The sequence below is a fragment of the Podarcis melisellensis genome (assembly GCF_964234715.1).
Source record: "Podarcis melisellensis genome assembly, chromosome: 3".
In the NCBI taxonomy this organism is placed as follows: domain Eukaryota; kingdom Metazoa; phylum Chordata; class Lepidosauria; order Squamata; family Lacertidae; genus Podarcis; species Podarcis melisellensis.
Genome location: NC_138530.1, coordinates 33912176 through 33928530, shown reverse-complemented (window position 1 = coordinate 33928530; position 16355 = coordinate 33912176). Strand labels below are relative to the sequence as shown.

The 16355-nt window shown below is 44.8% G+C and overlaps 1 protein-coding gene across 5 annotated transcripts in view; it reads left to right on the top strand.

Annotated features, from left to right (window-relative positions):
* TOGARAM2 (TOG array regulator of axonemal microtubules 2) overlaps positions 1-16355 on the top strand; it is a 73704-nt gene that overhangs the window by 17597 nt on the left and 39752 nt on the right. For 3 of the 5 annotated variants that reach the window (XM_081903807.1, XM_081903806.1, XM_081903809.1), the window contains exons 2-5: positions 10123-10259; positions 12141-12275; positions 13346-13591; positions 15104-15324. In XM_081903807.1, the coding sequence (XP_081759933.1) occupies positions 10232-10259; positions 12141-12275; positions 13346-13591; positions 15104-15324 (630 nt within the window). In that variant the 5' untranslated portion in view covers positions 10123-10231. Of the gene's footprint in view, positions 1-2009; positions 2143-3615; positions 3668-10122; positions 10260-12140; positions 12276-13345; positions 13592-15103; positions 15325-16355 lie in introns of those variants that run through there. The other 2 variants (XM_081903808.1, XM_081903810.1) reach the window with 2 other exon arrangements.

The following is a 16355-nucleotide window of genomic DNA, read 5'->3' as shown; positions in this document are numbered from 1 at the left end:
TGTACAGTGTCATGGAAAAAACAATCTAGTAGGAGCATTTTGGCGCTGTGGTCTAAACCACTAAGCCTCTTGGGCTTGCCGATCAGAAGGTCAGGGGTTCGAATCTCTGTGACGGGGTGAGCTCCAGTTGCTCTGTCCCAGCTTCTGCCAACCTAGCAGTTCAGAAACACACCAATGCCAGTAGATAAGCAGGTACCGCTGTGGCGGGAAGGTAAATGGCATTTCCCTGTGCTTTGGTTTCTGTTATGCTGCACCAGAAGTGGTTTAGTCATGCTGGCCACATTTTACGGACAAACGCCAGCTCCCTCGGCCTGAAAAGTGAGCTGAGCGGCTCACCCCATAGTCACCTTTGACGGGACTTAACCATCCAGGGGTTCCTTTACCTTTTACTTTTTGTGGTTAGTTAGCATAACACAAATGAACACACATGCAGAGTAATGGTGGTTCCATTTGTTGTGTTCTATGCATTTGTTTTCTGTGAATAGTGTGCTCTTGTGAACCCACTGGCCACTCACCGCTTTACCCGGGGGGCGGGCGGTTGCGGCCCCTTGCTTTCTGCCTCCTTCCCTGGCATTTCCCAAGTGAAATTGAGGGATGGTTTTCCCGCCAAAATGGTCTGCTTCAAACGGCCAATCTGAGGCTCCTCCTGGAGGGCAGTGCCTTTCTCACATACATTGCAATTTGGAGGTCCACCCCTTTCTAGGAGACATATGGTGGTGGCTGGGGTTATTTTACAGGGTGTATTTGGCGAGAGTGCATGTGTTTGTGTCTCAGGTACTGCATATACTTCCCCCCACCCCCGAGCAGAACCTAAAGCTGTCTCAGCTGAAATGGTCTGTCCTAGCTGTGCAGCATCAGTGGAGCTGTCACTGTCTTAGTTAGATGAGCGGAGGGTGAGGTGGCAATCCTGGGCAGACTCTTTAAAAAGAGGACAGTGTTATCTTCACAGAGGAAGAAGTTTTGCACATGTCTGAACCCTTCTGTTGGAAATGTGTGTCTCTAGAAAAGGGAATTCTACATGTGCTTGGGAGCACTCAGTCCAAGGTACCAAAATTCTTTTTAAAAAGTTGACAACCTCAGCTCTGGGTGAGACACCCCCGACTTCAATTCTAGCATCCCAGAATCAGGCACATTAGCAAGATGTGTTCAGTGACAATAGTTCACTGAGAGTTAATAAGTAGACGATTCCACTTTTCAGGTTATAATACAGCTCAGTTCATGCTTCTTTGGGGTACCAGAAATAGGAAGCACAGGTCTCTGTACACATTCAGCCCCAACTGAAGCCTTTATTTATTTGAATCTCCTTCAACAGTGAAAATAAAGCTTGGCCCTTGAACAGTGGTACCTCGGGTTACAAATACCTCGGGTTACAAACACTTCGGGTTACAGACTCCGCTAACCCGGAAGCAGTACCACGGGTTAAGAACTTCACCTCAGGATGAGAACAGAAATCGTGTGCCAGCAGCATAGCAGCAGCAGGAGGCCCCATTAGCTAAAGTGGTACCTCAGGTTAAGAACAGTTTCAGGTTAAGAACGGACCTCAGGAAGGAATTAAGTTCATAACCAGCGGTTATGTACTTAGTAATGAATTATGCACAGTGAGGGAACGACATCAATCAATAAAAATTAGTGACTGGAGTGGGGAGCAGAGAGAGAATTCTAAGGTGTCATTGAGTAGATGGATCTTGGTCCACTTTGTACGCAGATAGCAAATCCCAAGACTGTGCAAGAGCTAGTTTGCTGAAGTGTCATTTGCCTCTCCTTGCCAAATGGGTACAGTCTCAAGAAGCAGAGCTCTGCAAAAGCACAACTGGTGGGAACAACGAATGCTCAACACTGGCTCCTCCTGGCTTTTGAGAATTCCTGAGAATGTTTTCAGCGATGCCATCCTCCTGTCATTGACAAGCAGTTTCAGGGACTCTCAGCTCCTCTAAGGGATAAGAGGCGGGCACTCCCTTAGCTCATTATTAGAGATGTTTGCTGGTTACTCTCTTCCCTCTCTAGAGAGGAATCCTTTTCTTGCTGTTACTTCGGGAGATGCTGTCTCATCTCTGACTCGGCAAGAGGAAACTTGCCGGGGGATGTAGAGAATCTTCTTCGTGCTTGCAAAGACGGTTTTGCCCTGAAAGTGTCAACAGGCAGGTAAGGATCTCATCCATCTTGCAGATAGCGTCAGGTACGATGCAAAAGAGTCGAAGTGACCCAAGACTTGCAGCCTCCTATTTGGTGGCATGTGGAACTATAGAATTATCTGAGTCATTTAGCATTGCCAGCTTTGGCTTCCATGCCTTGTAGCATCTGTTTGTTTGCAGACAGCAGCACCTCATAATGCTTTAATCAGCTCAAGAAATGGGAATGACTCTGTAGGGTTTCTGGTCAGCTGTGGTTACCCTATAGTAATTTCTTCTGGCCTTATGATCTGTTTGGACTAAATCTCCCTTCAGTTCCTGACACCCAGCAGTCAGATAAGGATCTGAAGAGGCGGAGGCAGGTGAATCTTTGGTGAAGTTCCAAAATGGGTGGATAATGTGGGGACAAGATACATATCCCCAAGGACCAGTTGCTCAAGTTCAGGAACCATGGCTGGAGCAGCAGTTATATCAAGCCAGCCAAGTCCCCTGGTCCAACTGGGTTGATGAATGGCCATAGTAGCCCCTGATGAGCTGCAGGGAGCAAGGCATTGAACCCTGCCCCCAGAGTCCCCAGCTCATGGGGTGTCTTAGCAATGACATACTGGAGGCCACCATTCAGTTACTCTGCAATAGCATGTCCTGCACGGGCTGCTGAAATATAAGAATGTTAAAAAGAATGCCCAGTCTCACAATGGATCTGATTGTAAGTCTTTCAAAAGAGCTGTAACTGGAGAACAGTGTGTACTATCCAAATAATATGTATCCAGAGTATACTAGTTAAGAGGGCAGGAAGGATGGAAGAGAATCTGCTGCTCTCTGATGCTACACACATTAACAGCTTTGTAAAAGCATCTTCCAAGTCTGGGATGGGGAACCTGTGATGCTCTGGATGTTTTGGGGAACACAGCTCCCACAATCCAAGACCATTTGCCATGCTGGCTGGGGCTAATGGGAGCTAAAGTCCAACAACATGCAAGAGGTCCGTGGATTCCACACTTCTGCTCCAAGCATTTCCAAGCAAAATAAGGATAGCGATTGGCTAGGTACCACAAAAGAGAAATCGTATTGGGTGAACAGGGCAGATAGAGCCAAGCACACAGGGGGTTTTATATCTAAACTTATTCACACATGCAAATCATCACTGGATGTTGCAGCTATAGTATCACAGAACTGTAGAGCTGGAAAGGGACCCTGAGGGTCACCTGGTCCAAACTAGTGCAAAGCATAAATCCTGCCCACAGCAGTCCCTGGGAGGGCTCAAACCACCAACCTGCTGGTTAATAGCCAGATACACTAAACCATTATGCCACTCAAGTGGTGAACATGCCTGTATGAATCAGCCCTCTTTCTGATGAAGAACTGAAGAATTCTCACAGATTTGTTTTTGAATCCAGCAGCAACAGTACCTGCAGAGTGATTATCTGGAAACTATATCATTTCTGGTTTTAGCTTTTGAGCAACTTCTGCATAAGAGCCTGATCTAGAATTCATTGAAGTCAACAAGAAGTATTTTTGTTGACTTTGATGCCCACTAGGTCAGTCCCCCAGGCAGTGGCGTAGCGTGGGGGTGCAGGGGGGGCTGGCCACACCGGGCGCAACATCTGGGGGTTAGGGTTAGGGGGCACAAATCCATGGGTTTGGGGGGCGCAAATCCACGGGTTAGGGGGCGCAAATTACTTGCCTCGCCCCCGGGTGCTGACAACCCACGCTACGCCACTGCCCCCAGGAAGCACAAGTGAAAAGAAACCTTCTGTTCTCTCCTCATTGTTTCCCTTAAATTGTTCTGCAACTTTTTGCAGTCAATCAGCCAACCTTTCAGAAATTAGTGTATCTTGGCCACAACTGTAGTGGAGACTGTAACAATATGTACTCTGAAAACACTGGGCACAATGCTTGAATAATTTGTTGTGTCCGAGTCTTGGCACTCATTATTGGTGTTTAATTGCTCCTGAAGTTTGGATTCAGAATTAATCTCTCCTGCTCTCACTCTCGTTCCTACTCATGCTTCTCCTTGTGATCAAAGAGGCTGGTTACTTTGCGCTGAATCTGATTTATGCAACCTTTTGACAAATTACTGTGGCCTCCATCCCGTTTGAAGAACATTTTGGTAACAGAAGTAGCATATAAAGAGATGGCAACAACAGCAAGTTAGGGTTAGCATTGAGGGGAGCCCCAGAACTTTGACTACTGTGGAAATGGCATTTCTGCATGATTCCAAAATGTATGCAGTGCCTAATGTCATCTTTTTACTGCAACATTGTCTAAAAAGACCTTTCTAATATGGCAAACTCAGGTGGTGACTGTCAGCAGGATTGTTGCCAAAACAGGAACACTGAGAAACAAGCAGTTATCAGTCAAGAATTTGCAGAAGTACAATTATTATTTGCAGAAGTACAATTTTCCTCCAGAGTGGCTGGGGAAACCCTGTCAGACAGGCAGGGTATAAATAATAATAATAATAATAATAATAATAATAATAATAATAATAATAATAAACATATAACAAATGCACCCACTCACCCACTGAGAACTGAGCATGCTCAGTAGTCATGCAAAGAAGAGTAACCATTGAAAACGGAAAATGAAACTCATGGATGAGAAGTCGAATGTCCTGCTTGGAGGGATTGGCTGGCTGGAAGCTTGAACAGGAACATTCTTTTTAGGAAGGAGGAGACACTCATTCCCTGATTCTGTTGCAGGTTCTGCTTTATTATCTATCTCCAGTTTGAAGGGTGCTTTCAGATGGGTGTTCATTGCTGCATCAGTTCTCTGCATGCATGCAAGGTTTCTTTTTGCTGTGTCCACACAATGTTCACATCAAAATGTTAGTCCATATGTTCCCATTAGAAATCTGTTGGTTTTTATTTACTTTGCTGTTTTGAGATAATCACCAAATGGGGGCTGTTCTGGCATCAGTGTGAACCTTTTTTTCCAGGAAGTGAAGAGAATGGAGCCCAGCACACCGTCCTTATTCCTGATCTTCCTGATCTCACTTGAAGACTGGAGCTTGTGCACATACAACAAATATGCAGGCAGGGCTTTATCCACATCTGGGAAGCCTGCTCTTTCCACTGTTATGTGCATACAGTTATCTATGCATGCGTTCTGCTGAGCAGAATCTTTTCCAACATACAAATAGCCATGGGGAGGTTCGGAGCAGGGACAGCGGATGGGATTGCGGACGTTGAATACTGTATACAGTGGTACCTCAGGTTAAGAACTTAATTCGTTCCGGAGGTCCGTTCTTAACCTGAAACTGTTCTTAACCTGAAGCACCACTTTAGCTAATGGGGCCTCCTGCTGCTGCTGCGCCGCCGGAGTGCAATTTCTGTTCTCATCCTGAAGCAAAGTTCTTAACCCAAGGTACTATTTCTGGGTTAGCGGAAAATGTAACCTGAAGCGTCTGTAACCTGAGGTACCACTGTATTTATAAGAAACACATAGGGTACAAAGGAATGCATATGGGGATGGCTGGAACCCAATGGCTCCTACCTTGACAGCCATGCATTCAAGGGTCCTGCATACAAGCGTCTGTGTGTATGGTCTGGGGCCCTTGAGTATGTATAAATAGGAACCAAGTAATGTATGTGCATGTAGGCTCCTTGCAGACACAACCTTCTGAGTATGGGGAGATCAAGGCTGCCTGGAAAGGGCTTCTGTGTTAGTATTTTCATTGTGAGCTGAACACAGCCTTTCTGGAAGAAGTGGCAGGATATAAATTTTAAAAACAAATCGTTTTAAGAAAGACCGAGTTCTCCCCCTCCTAGCAGCCTTACGCAAGGCTAGCGTGCCTCTTTGCTGCATCAGGGCAGATAAGCCAATGAAAGCCAGAACCGCTACGGTGACTTTAGAGCTGATTATCCATCAAGGAAGAGGTCAAGAGAGGAGAAGAGATTGTTAAGAATGAAACGGTGTGTGTGTGTGTGTGTGTGCGCGCTATCCACAGCTTCAACTCACTTAGCTAGTTCATAAAGATGCCCTTTATCTCATCCAGTCACAAGTTTTATCATACTGGAGAAAGAAAGGAATTCCTATGATTTTGCATGATAGAAACCCACAGCTATAAGAATACAAAGGGAGCGCAAGAGCTTGTATATATATATATATATATGTTTTCGTAGATTTTCACGGGTACAGGAATGCAGGTTTTGGTGTCCTCGGGTGTCTTCCCGTGTAAAAGTTGGGGTGTCTAGGCGACGTTTCGACGAGGTCTCACTCGTCATCTTCAGGCTGGTGCTTTCGGCTTCTTGTTACTGGAACAGAGCAGGATCTCAGTGTTTGAGTTCCTATAAATACTGTTGAGGGGGTGTGGTGTATAGCCTCCAATGTTCTGGGCAGAGAGGAAGTTCCCAGGCTAGTGTGCCTTTTCTTCTTTTGTTCCTTAATTACTTGAGGGATATCTTGAGTGATTTCTTGAGTGATATCCTGAGTACCACTTAGGTGGGTCATTAGGTGTGGATTAGTTGCTAAAGTCTTTGTGTCTTGACCTCTTGAACTTTGTGAAGAGTTTTTCTGAGAAGATGGCTGTACTGCACTTAGTTGTGCTCTGGCTTGGCTTCGTGTATAGGGGCGAGCTGTGGTTTTGTGGCCTGTGTCAGCCAGATCTGTGTAGGGATTGCAGGGGGGTGCAGCATCCGGAGGTGCCACCATGGTTTGGCTACTGGATGGTGTCTGTAATTTATCTGTGGAGAGGGTCTGGGTTTGGGTCTGGTGTGGTTGATTGGTGATGGCGTTCTGTGTGCCTCTGGATCTGGTGTCAGTTTTTGTGGGGAGGGCTAATTTCCAGATGTCTGGCAAGCGGGATGTGTCGTCACGCTTGTTCATGTTGTGAGGGTGTTTCTCTATCTCGATGGCTTCCATGATTATTCTCTTGTGGTGATGTTCCATGTTAAAGAGACATCTGGAAATTAGCCCTCCCCACAAAAACTGACACCAGATCCAGAGGCACACAGAACGCCATCACCAATCAACCACACCAGACCCAAACCCAGACCCTCTCCACAGATAAATTACAGACACCATCCAGTAGCCAAACCATGGTGGCACCTCCGGATGCTGCACCCCCCTGCAATCCCTACACAGATCTGGCTGACACAGGCCACAAAACCACAGCTCGCCCCTATACACGAAGCCAAGCCAGAGCACAACTAAGTGCAGTACAGCCATCTTCTCAGAAAAACTCTTCACAAAGTTCAAGAGGTCAAGACACAAAGACTTTAGCAACTAATCCACACCTAATGACCCACCTAAGTGGTACTCAGGATATCACTCAAGAAATCACTCAAGATATCCCTCAAGTAATTAAGGAACAAAAGAAGAAAAGGCACACTAGCCTGGGAACTTCCTCTCTGCCCAGAACATTGGAGGCTATACACCACACCCCCTCAACAGTATTTATAGGAACTCAAACACTGAGATCCTGCTCTGTTCCAGTAACAAGAAGCCGAAAGCACCAGCCTGAAGATGACGAGTGAGACCTCGTCGAAACGTCGCCTAGACACCCCAACTTTTACACGGGAAGACACCCGAGGACACCAAAACCTGCATATATATATATATATATATATATATATATATATAATGTGTGTGTGTGTGTGTGTGTGTATTGTTGTTTGACACACTTACTGCCAAATGGTTTTCCTACACTGCATGCTCTCCTTGCTAAGATGGGATTTTTGTTCAGCATGAAAAATCCAAATTGTCTCCGCTCTTGAAACTTTCCTGCACCTCCATGTGATTAAATTTAGGAATTCATGTAGCAGAGCACAATACCGAGGAGAAACAAATGTAAATATATTGCTGCACGGGGAAGATGCCTGAGAAATGGTTGGCAGGCTGCAGGCGTGATAAATGAATCAATAAATTAATAAATGGTCAACTCATCTAAATTTACAGTTAATTGGCTAGTATTTTATCCTTGCACATTTATTTTGTGTTGAGGCGTATACAGAGGTATTCTCAATATTTCATTTTTATTGGAAGAATGAATAAATACTTCTGGCTGCTCCATCCTAGGCTCACACTCTCATGTCTTATGGCTTAACCAAGCATGAGGCATCCAATTTCTCCCCCTCACAAATCAATCGCTCTGGGTCCTCACCACTGTTGGTTTATTATGGGGATGACTCTTCCCTCACTCAGATGCTGTCTGTGGAATTGTCAAAGGTGTTTATCATCATAATCATGCTTGCCTGTCAGTGAAATTAATGTGAATTTTACCATAAGCTGCAATATCTGCAGACCTAGGTTAGGTGTTTACTGTAGGATAGCCAGGCTTTGCTCTCTTGAGCTACATGGTGTCGTCATCACCAGATGCTTGTTCTGTGCTTTCCTCAGAGTTCTTCCATCTCTTTGTTCAGATCACGGAAGATCTGAGTGGTGGCGTTTTTTTTGCCTTGCTTTGTTTTGCTAAGAGCGCAGCAGTAGCACCATCTTCTCGGGTGACAATTGTGTTTCTGCTACTCTTAGGACTTGCTTAAAGAGATATTATTTTAACATATTTAGTGCCGGAATGGGAAAGATGTAGGTCTCCAGATGTTGTGGTACTAGAACTTCTGTCCTCCCCAACCATTGGCCATGATGGGTGGTTCTGATGGGAGTTCATAGAATCAAAGAATTGTGGAGTTGGAAGGGACAACAAGGGCCATCTGGTCCAACCCACTACAATGCAGGAATATTTTGCCCAATGTAGAGCACAAGTCCATGACCCTGAGATTAAGAGTCTCATGTTCTACCAACTGAACTATAACAGTGGCCCAGCAGCACCTAGAGCTCTACAGGTTCCCAATCCCTGATGTGTGTTGAAAGGCTTACTCACAACACCTCAGAACTTTGGGACACCTTTAGTATGACCTTTTCCAGTGACACCATTTTAGCCACTTATTTTTTTAAGTGATCTTTTAATTTGTGTGCCTGTGTTGCCTTTTACAATATTTGTACATTAGTCCTTAATTAATAACTGTACATTTTTTGGGCCTCTTCATAAGGAAATGATCCATGCATCTGCTTACATCAGGCATTCGTGCCATTGTATTGCAAGTCTCCAATGTGCAAGCAGCTGCCAGTTATAGGTTGGGGCTTGGACAGGGGTCACTCTTCATAGGAAGCCATGGATTACTATTAACATCTTGGCATGCTACACCAGTACTCGTGGTGCTGTTTGCTTTTCTTCCTCTTACGTGAAGATTATCTCTGTGTAGGGAATTGTTAATGTAAGTCCATTCACCCTCCTTTGTAGGCAGGTGGCTTTGTGGGTGGGCCCTGGGCCTCCCTGGAAAACTGTCCTATTGCTGGCCAGATCATATTTCTGCCACCAATCGAGCCAATGGCAGCGGGAGGTAGTGGGTGCAGGGCCAACCAACCAACTGTGGTCCTTGGTGCCATTCCCAGGGTTTTCCCCACTTGGCTAATTGGCACCGCCATTTGGGTTTTTGCCTACCTCATAGCAATCATCACAACTTTGTGAGGCAGTTAGGCATTGGGTAAGCCTAGTTTTGTTTGGAGAGGAGGTTGTAGCCTCCATCTGCCCCTCCATGGGTAAGGGTATCCTGTTAAAAGGATCTGGAAGGAGTGGCTCTTGTCCGACACCTAGTCAGGGGCTAGGGCCATACCACTCCTCTAAAGGGAACCACTTGGGGTGGGGTGCCCCGATTTGACGTAGGTCACAGGGCTTCCCCCCACCAGCTTCACCCTTAGCAACACTCCCTGTGGATGGGCAGAAGTGACACACACTGTTGCTTACCACAATGCCTATGGCCAAACCTCAATCTGTAACCAATAAAGTTGTGGCCTTATTTGATCCCAAACCAATATCCTGTGTGGTGTCTACTTATTTACACTTTAGGCCATAGGGTGGTCCCGGGGCCTCAAGACACAAGAAGCAGCCCTTAGCCTATAGCTGAGAGTTCAGGAGTTGCATTAGCTGATAAAGTGTAAGAATGTAGAGAATGCATCACCTGGGTTGCTTTGTCTTTGTTGATGTTTTGTGCAGACCTTTGGATGTTCTGGGAGAGAAACAACAGCAGCTGTGGAGCCAGTAACAAGAAAGCCAACCAGTAGCCTCTTAGTTGTAGAAGTATCCTGGGCCCTGCCTTACACACATGGCAACACATGATGAGTTCACAGCAGGTAAAGATCTTTCTTTCTATCTTCCCGTATTTGAAACTTTCTGCTAGGTTATCACATATCATGTATCTGGAGAACGCTCTTGCTTAAGATTTGTGTCTGGCTTCATCAGTGTTCCAGAATATACCATGAAAATTTCTCCATAAATACTTTTACTGGTTACAATACACCAGGAATGGGTAACCTGATGTTGGCCTACAATCCCCATCATCCCTGACTGAGGCTGATTAGAGTTAAGCACCATTTACAGGGTGCCACAAATAAGGACATAAGAATGCTGCAGCTTCTGTCCTGACATGCGTTCATAACAATCAGCTCTCTTTCTGTTACGCTGTACTTTCCACCAAATATTGTGCTACTGCTGCCAGCTGTTTAAAATAGGTGATATAGTTTTTGTGTAACTTACTTAGCATGCAATCTTTTCAGTGTAAAGCAAATGCCAAATGTAAAGGAAATGCCAAAAAAAAAGAAACATAAAAAAACAACCCTGCTAGGAGGTACACACAATCTCAAGATGATTAGCTTCCATGCAAATTTGGAGGAGCAGAAGGGCACTCACACAATGGGACTTTCTCAATTCCTTTCCAGCTCATGTTGATCTAGAGTCTGAGTGTGTGCTGAACCACTCACAAGGATATAAAATACGTAGTTCAAGCAAAACAAAATAAAAAATGTATTTATCCAAAACCCCTGCCCAAATCAGCCATGTGAAACTAACCCTGAGTATGGAATAGCAGTTTCTTTAGCAAACTCTGGGCATATCCAGACTTGCGCTTGTCCCATGTCTAGAAAGCAGGAGTTTCAGTGGTTTTTTGCTTGTCCTGTGCTTTTTTCTAGACATGGGTCCAAGTGGTTCTGCCCTTGCCATGCTGCTTTCCCTTTAGTGATAAATTGGAGCAAATGTTGATGTTTGCTCCGATTCAGCAGTAAAGATGGGGTTTCCTTGGGTGAAAGTTGTGGGGCAGGGGCAAGAGTGGATGAGCCCTCTTTTGTTTATCTACTCTATACTTGGGTGTATTGTCCAACAAGAACATAAGACAGTAACAAGGGGTAGATTTACTATGAAAATGATAAAGCTTAAGCTTCAGGGACCCTAATCTTGGAGGGCCCCAGAAGCGACTTTAGTCCACATTGCTTAAATTATTTGGGTCTAGTTGACCGAATTTGAGTCAAACAACTCAAATTAATTATTTTTGTTGCTGTATATATTTCAACAATTCCAAATTCTGAGAGTCAGTTCAAGCTTCAGCGCCCCATAAACATAGGTCTGCCACTGAACAGAAACATTTTTTTGGGGGGGGGCACAGTTACAGACATATACATCCACTACTCTTTTGTTGTACACCTTCTTGCAGGGGGAGGGTATTGCAAAATGTTGGCATAGTACTGCATGAAGGTGGGACCCTATGATTATATTCTGCTTTTTCAATGACTGCAAGTGCTCTATTCCTGCTGGTCACGAGACATTTGTGCTGGCCATTCCTCCTGCTAACACAGTCTTCCATTGTGTCCCCTTCTGTACCTCTGCTGAAACTAGGCTTGAAATAAGCATTCTGTTGCAGCTAATTTAATAGGTTGAGGTCTCTGTGTTTGTGTGGTGCCCTGTGCAAACGACAGTTTCTCCATTTTGCAAATGGGCCTTGAGGCCAAAAAGGTTGGTGACCTCTGCACTGCAGTCTGAACTTTAGTGAAACACAGTCTTCTTAAAGCAGGAGCACTTCCAAGAGGGAAGAGTGTCTGTGCAAGCAACTTAGGAAACAACCACGCATTTGCTGCTTCATAGACTTACTAATCCTTTGAATAGGCCTTTAGACATGGAAGACTAGCAAGTGATTGTTCTGGCCCTCCTCTTTCATTTCATTCCTGTTGTTTTTGTTTTTAAAGCCAAGCACCGAGCTCCTGTTGCGATATATTGCGGGAGCATTCCCAAAGCGAAGCCTGGATGCAGGTCGCTGAGAGGAGGCAGCATCGATTCCAATTTGCAGCTCTGTGGGAACGGATGGACGACAGCAGATGATGGTTAGGATGGGGAAGACTAGGTGGGATTTGTGACCTGGGGGCCATTCCACACATCCTCCACAGTGTGCATTCATGATAGTTTGTGTTCAGGATGGTATTGGGGCAGCTATATGCATCCTTTATTTCAGTACTGTTTGCCCCTGTAAGAGTTTCAAGGGGGACACACTAATCTCCGATTGGTGCATGTCCCATAATGTCTTGCTAAAATCTCATAACTTTTGACACCACAAAAGTTTTTTCAGGGTTGTGGGGGTGTTCATTTTGTTTTGGTTGCAGTAACTTGGTAACCTTGGGGGAGCATTGGGGAACAACTAATAAAGCAGAACAATGTATGGACTGCCCTGTCCACTACTGATGCACCATTATTGCATCAGTAGGTTATTGCAGAATACAAACACAGAACTACACCAGTCTGGATGGGTCCTGTTCCTGTAAAATTAAAGCCCAGTTTGCAAGTGGGAAAACGAGATGCAGGCTGAAATTGCCTAATATGTAGCCGAGATTTTTATTCATCTTACAAGTGGTATATAGCTGTTACGACATGAACAAATAAAATAAAATAAATATAGCAGTAAGTCCCATAGAGTTCACTGGCTTTTATGCTTGTGTAAGTGTCCAAGGGATAGGCACACTGCCTTTGGTCACTTTAGCAAGAGTGACAATTTTTGAGGATCTCCAAGCATGGGGACCGTTTGACTTTTATCGTAGAGGAAGGATATATTTGGCCAACGTGCTGCAAATGTGGAGAGAGAGACAGGCCTACTCTGCTTCACATTCATGGCTTTCAAATAAACCCCTAGCGAAACTCTGCCCATTCCTTCAAGCAGAGCTGGTCAAAGACATTTGCTGCCTAAGGTGAAGGATGTATAGTATACAAAAGCCCAGCCATTGGCTGTGGTCCTGTTTAGCCTTCCATTTGGCAACTAGCTGGTGAGGGAAGTTCTAGCCAAACCAGCTGGCCACTGTGACCTTCTTGTTCTCTGCAGAAATAAGCAGGAGGGCTAAACCTGATTCCCCAATATGTGGGCCTGGTTGAGTAACTGAATGCCTCTCGTTAAATTCCCCTGCAGCTTCTCTTCATTCAGTTCTAAAGAAGCAGGCATGTTTGTGGGGAGGCAAAGGAGAACCTCTGGATATTAGGAATGGCCTTCTGAAGAAGAATACAGACAGAGCAGCCATGGCTGACCTTTCTAGCACTCTGCCAAGGCAAGATCCCAGTGAACTGGAGGTGAGCAGTGCAGCCGTGGAAACTGCACAAATCAAGGACAAGCTCAAGAAGAGGAGAATGTCTGAGGGGATCCATGCATCAAGCAAAGGTATGATGGATGCTTGCCTACTGATTCTGATAAGAAGCATTGGTCTTATTTGCAGTGATGTATAACAGCTCTTTGTGCGAAGCGTTTCAAGTCCTTACAGCTTTCAGCCTTGCAACAATCCCTTGAGACAGATTTGCCATTGTTCTCATTTTACAGATGGAGAATAGAAACTGAGCCATAGTAAATAGCCCAGTGAGACTTATGGGTTCTGTTCCATTCCTAGTTCTAAAGCTCAACACTCCGTTAAACCACAGTGTTGAAAGCTGAACAAATGAAGGGTGGGCAAAATCTGCCATTGACACACACACACAAAAACTAAGAACCAACCTGGCAATGCAAAGTGTTAGCACTGAAAACTGCAGTATGTTTGTTTAAAATAGAATAGTTAAAGTAAAAAAATAAAATAAAACCTGTTCTTAATGAAATTGTTGTGGATAAACTTGGGCTCCTTTGGAAGGAAGGGCAAGATAGAAATTGAATAAATAACAACTTATTTTATTTATTGATAGAAGTATTCATATACTGCCATTTTATACAATATTACAAGGTGGTACAGTGGTACCTCGGGTTAAGTACTTAATTCGTTCCAGAGGTCTGTTCTTAACCTGAAACTGTTCTTAAGCTGAAGCACCACTTTAGCTAATGGGGCCTCCTGCTGCCGCTGCACCGCCGGAGCACGATTTCTGTTCTCATCCTGAAGCAAAGTTCTTAACCCGAGGTACTGTTTCTGGGTTAGCGGAGTCTGTAACCTGAAGCGTATGTAACCTGAAGCGTATGTAACCTGAGGTACCACTGTATACAGAAAGATATACAATAAAATATACAGCATTATAAGAACAATATAGGATGGTAATTAAAGTGACTGGCTGATGGGGGGAAAACCCATAAAGAGTTGCAAAGGTCTTCAAGAGAACGCTGAAAATCACCGGGTTGCAGAATGTATTCTGGAAGAGTGTCCCATAGCATGGGACAAGTGACACTAAATGCCTGACTTCTAGGGAAGGCCAGTTAGGCTTCTGTAACATGGAGGACAACTATTGCCTTTGAGCCATTTCCACTGTTCCACCCAACATCACCCAACAGCAACCATTTCCAAGCCCAACTCTCGGTACTGCTTCTCAATGATATGACAACAGATTCTTGTTTGCCCCTATTGGTGTCTTTCCTCTCTCTATCCAACAAGAGACAATGCCCACTTGGGACGTATTCCAGAGACTGAATATACCTGAGCCATGAATCTGCTTCCAGCAGCCTACAATCACAGCAGCATTTGACCTGGTATCTTGTCCAACTGCATAGCTGCTGGACATCATTGCAGGGTGAGAATGTGGCAGTATACAATTTTCTAGAGGGGGAAAAGGTACCTGGCTTTTCTAATGACATTTTCAAGTCTTTCAGGTTGTTCACAACAACACCAAGCTGCTGTATGAGGAGCTCATTGTCCTTTGGGTGATGTACTCAGTGTATGTGCAAACATTCAGGGGGGAAATGTCACATTTTTTGCATTTCCAGGCTTATTGAACTCTGCGGGTCCTCAGGGACTTGCCCTGAAACCAACCATTTCCAGATCTGCCTCTCAAAGACTGCTGGTCGCTTCCAAGCCCATGCCTCCTATTCAGAGCATCCCCACTACCCCAGAGGCTGACGGAGCTCGTGAAAGACAGCAGAAAGTGTTGGGAAACTGCTTGGAAGTTAGAGCGGACAACCGGGAGTCAATAGCAGACACTCAAGAGGTAGAGTCAAATGAAGGTGCTGAAATGCGGTGGTGTTTGTGCCTGAGAAGATTTATGCTTCTAGAAGCATTTGGGTTCACTTTATTGTTTCTGTTATTAAAAACTGAGGAGCTAATGTTTGCCGGCATGGCGAGGTTATGATGTTGGGTCAATTGCACCAAATCACATTTGATTTAGTCTGCAGCTGAATTGCAGAGTCTGTTGTACAAGCATAATCAAATTGGTATGAATGCGCTGTCTGTTGTGCAAATTGTATTTCTTTGAAGAGGGGCAGAAAATTGCATGCAAAGGGATGAAATGTGTACTAGGAAAGAAAATGAATCTATGAAGCTACCTTATACTGAATCAAATCAGTGATCCTGCCTACTCAGCTGGGCAGAGGAATCAAGAGGCCTATCTGTTGGCAGTCGAGGCCAACAAGCCCTCACTAGTTCCACAGTGACATTAGGGAAGCATCAGTTCGGTGAGATACCTGGCATTAGAAATCTCTTCCTGATATGGGAAGATCCTCTGTGTTATACTGCACAGTCTGTGAGATATGAAGCGCCTCTGGAGTTAATAACTTGCAGTTAGATATGACAAATTGTTAAGTGGCATTTGCAGAGGACCAAGGATCCGGTGATCACACCTTATCATCCAGGAGCTGAGAAGCTGATGAGGGCCGGCAGGAGGAGCACTAATGTAAAAAATTAATAGACTTCTGAGAAGCAGATTTTGATGGAAGGTCGAAGGAGTTGCAAAATTGGCCGGAGCTCAAGGCTGTCTGGCAGGAATAATAGATACATCCTGGAGAGTGTGATCAAAATTTATTCCAGTAAAATATATAAGAAAAGAAAAAGGGAATAGAGTGTTGAAATTCTCCTGCCAAAGACAGGAGGAGGACAAGCAGAGGGCGCTATCACACTGCAGGTGACGCAGAGAGACCAAGATGTTGGAAAATGTGGTACTTCAGCTGAAATAGTCTATCTTTCATGCCACACAGAACTTCCCACATTTTTGCCCCTTGAAAAGTTCTGTGCAGCTCAAGTGCT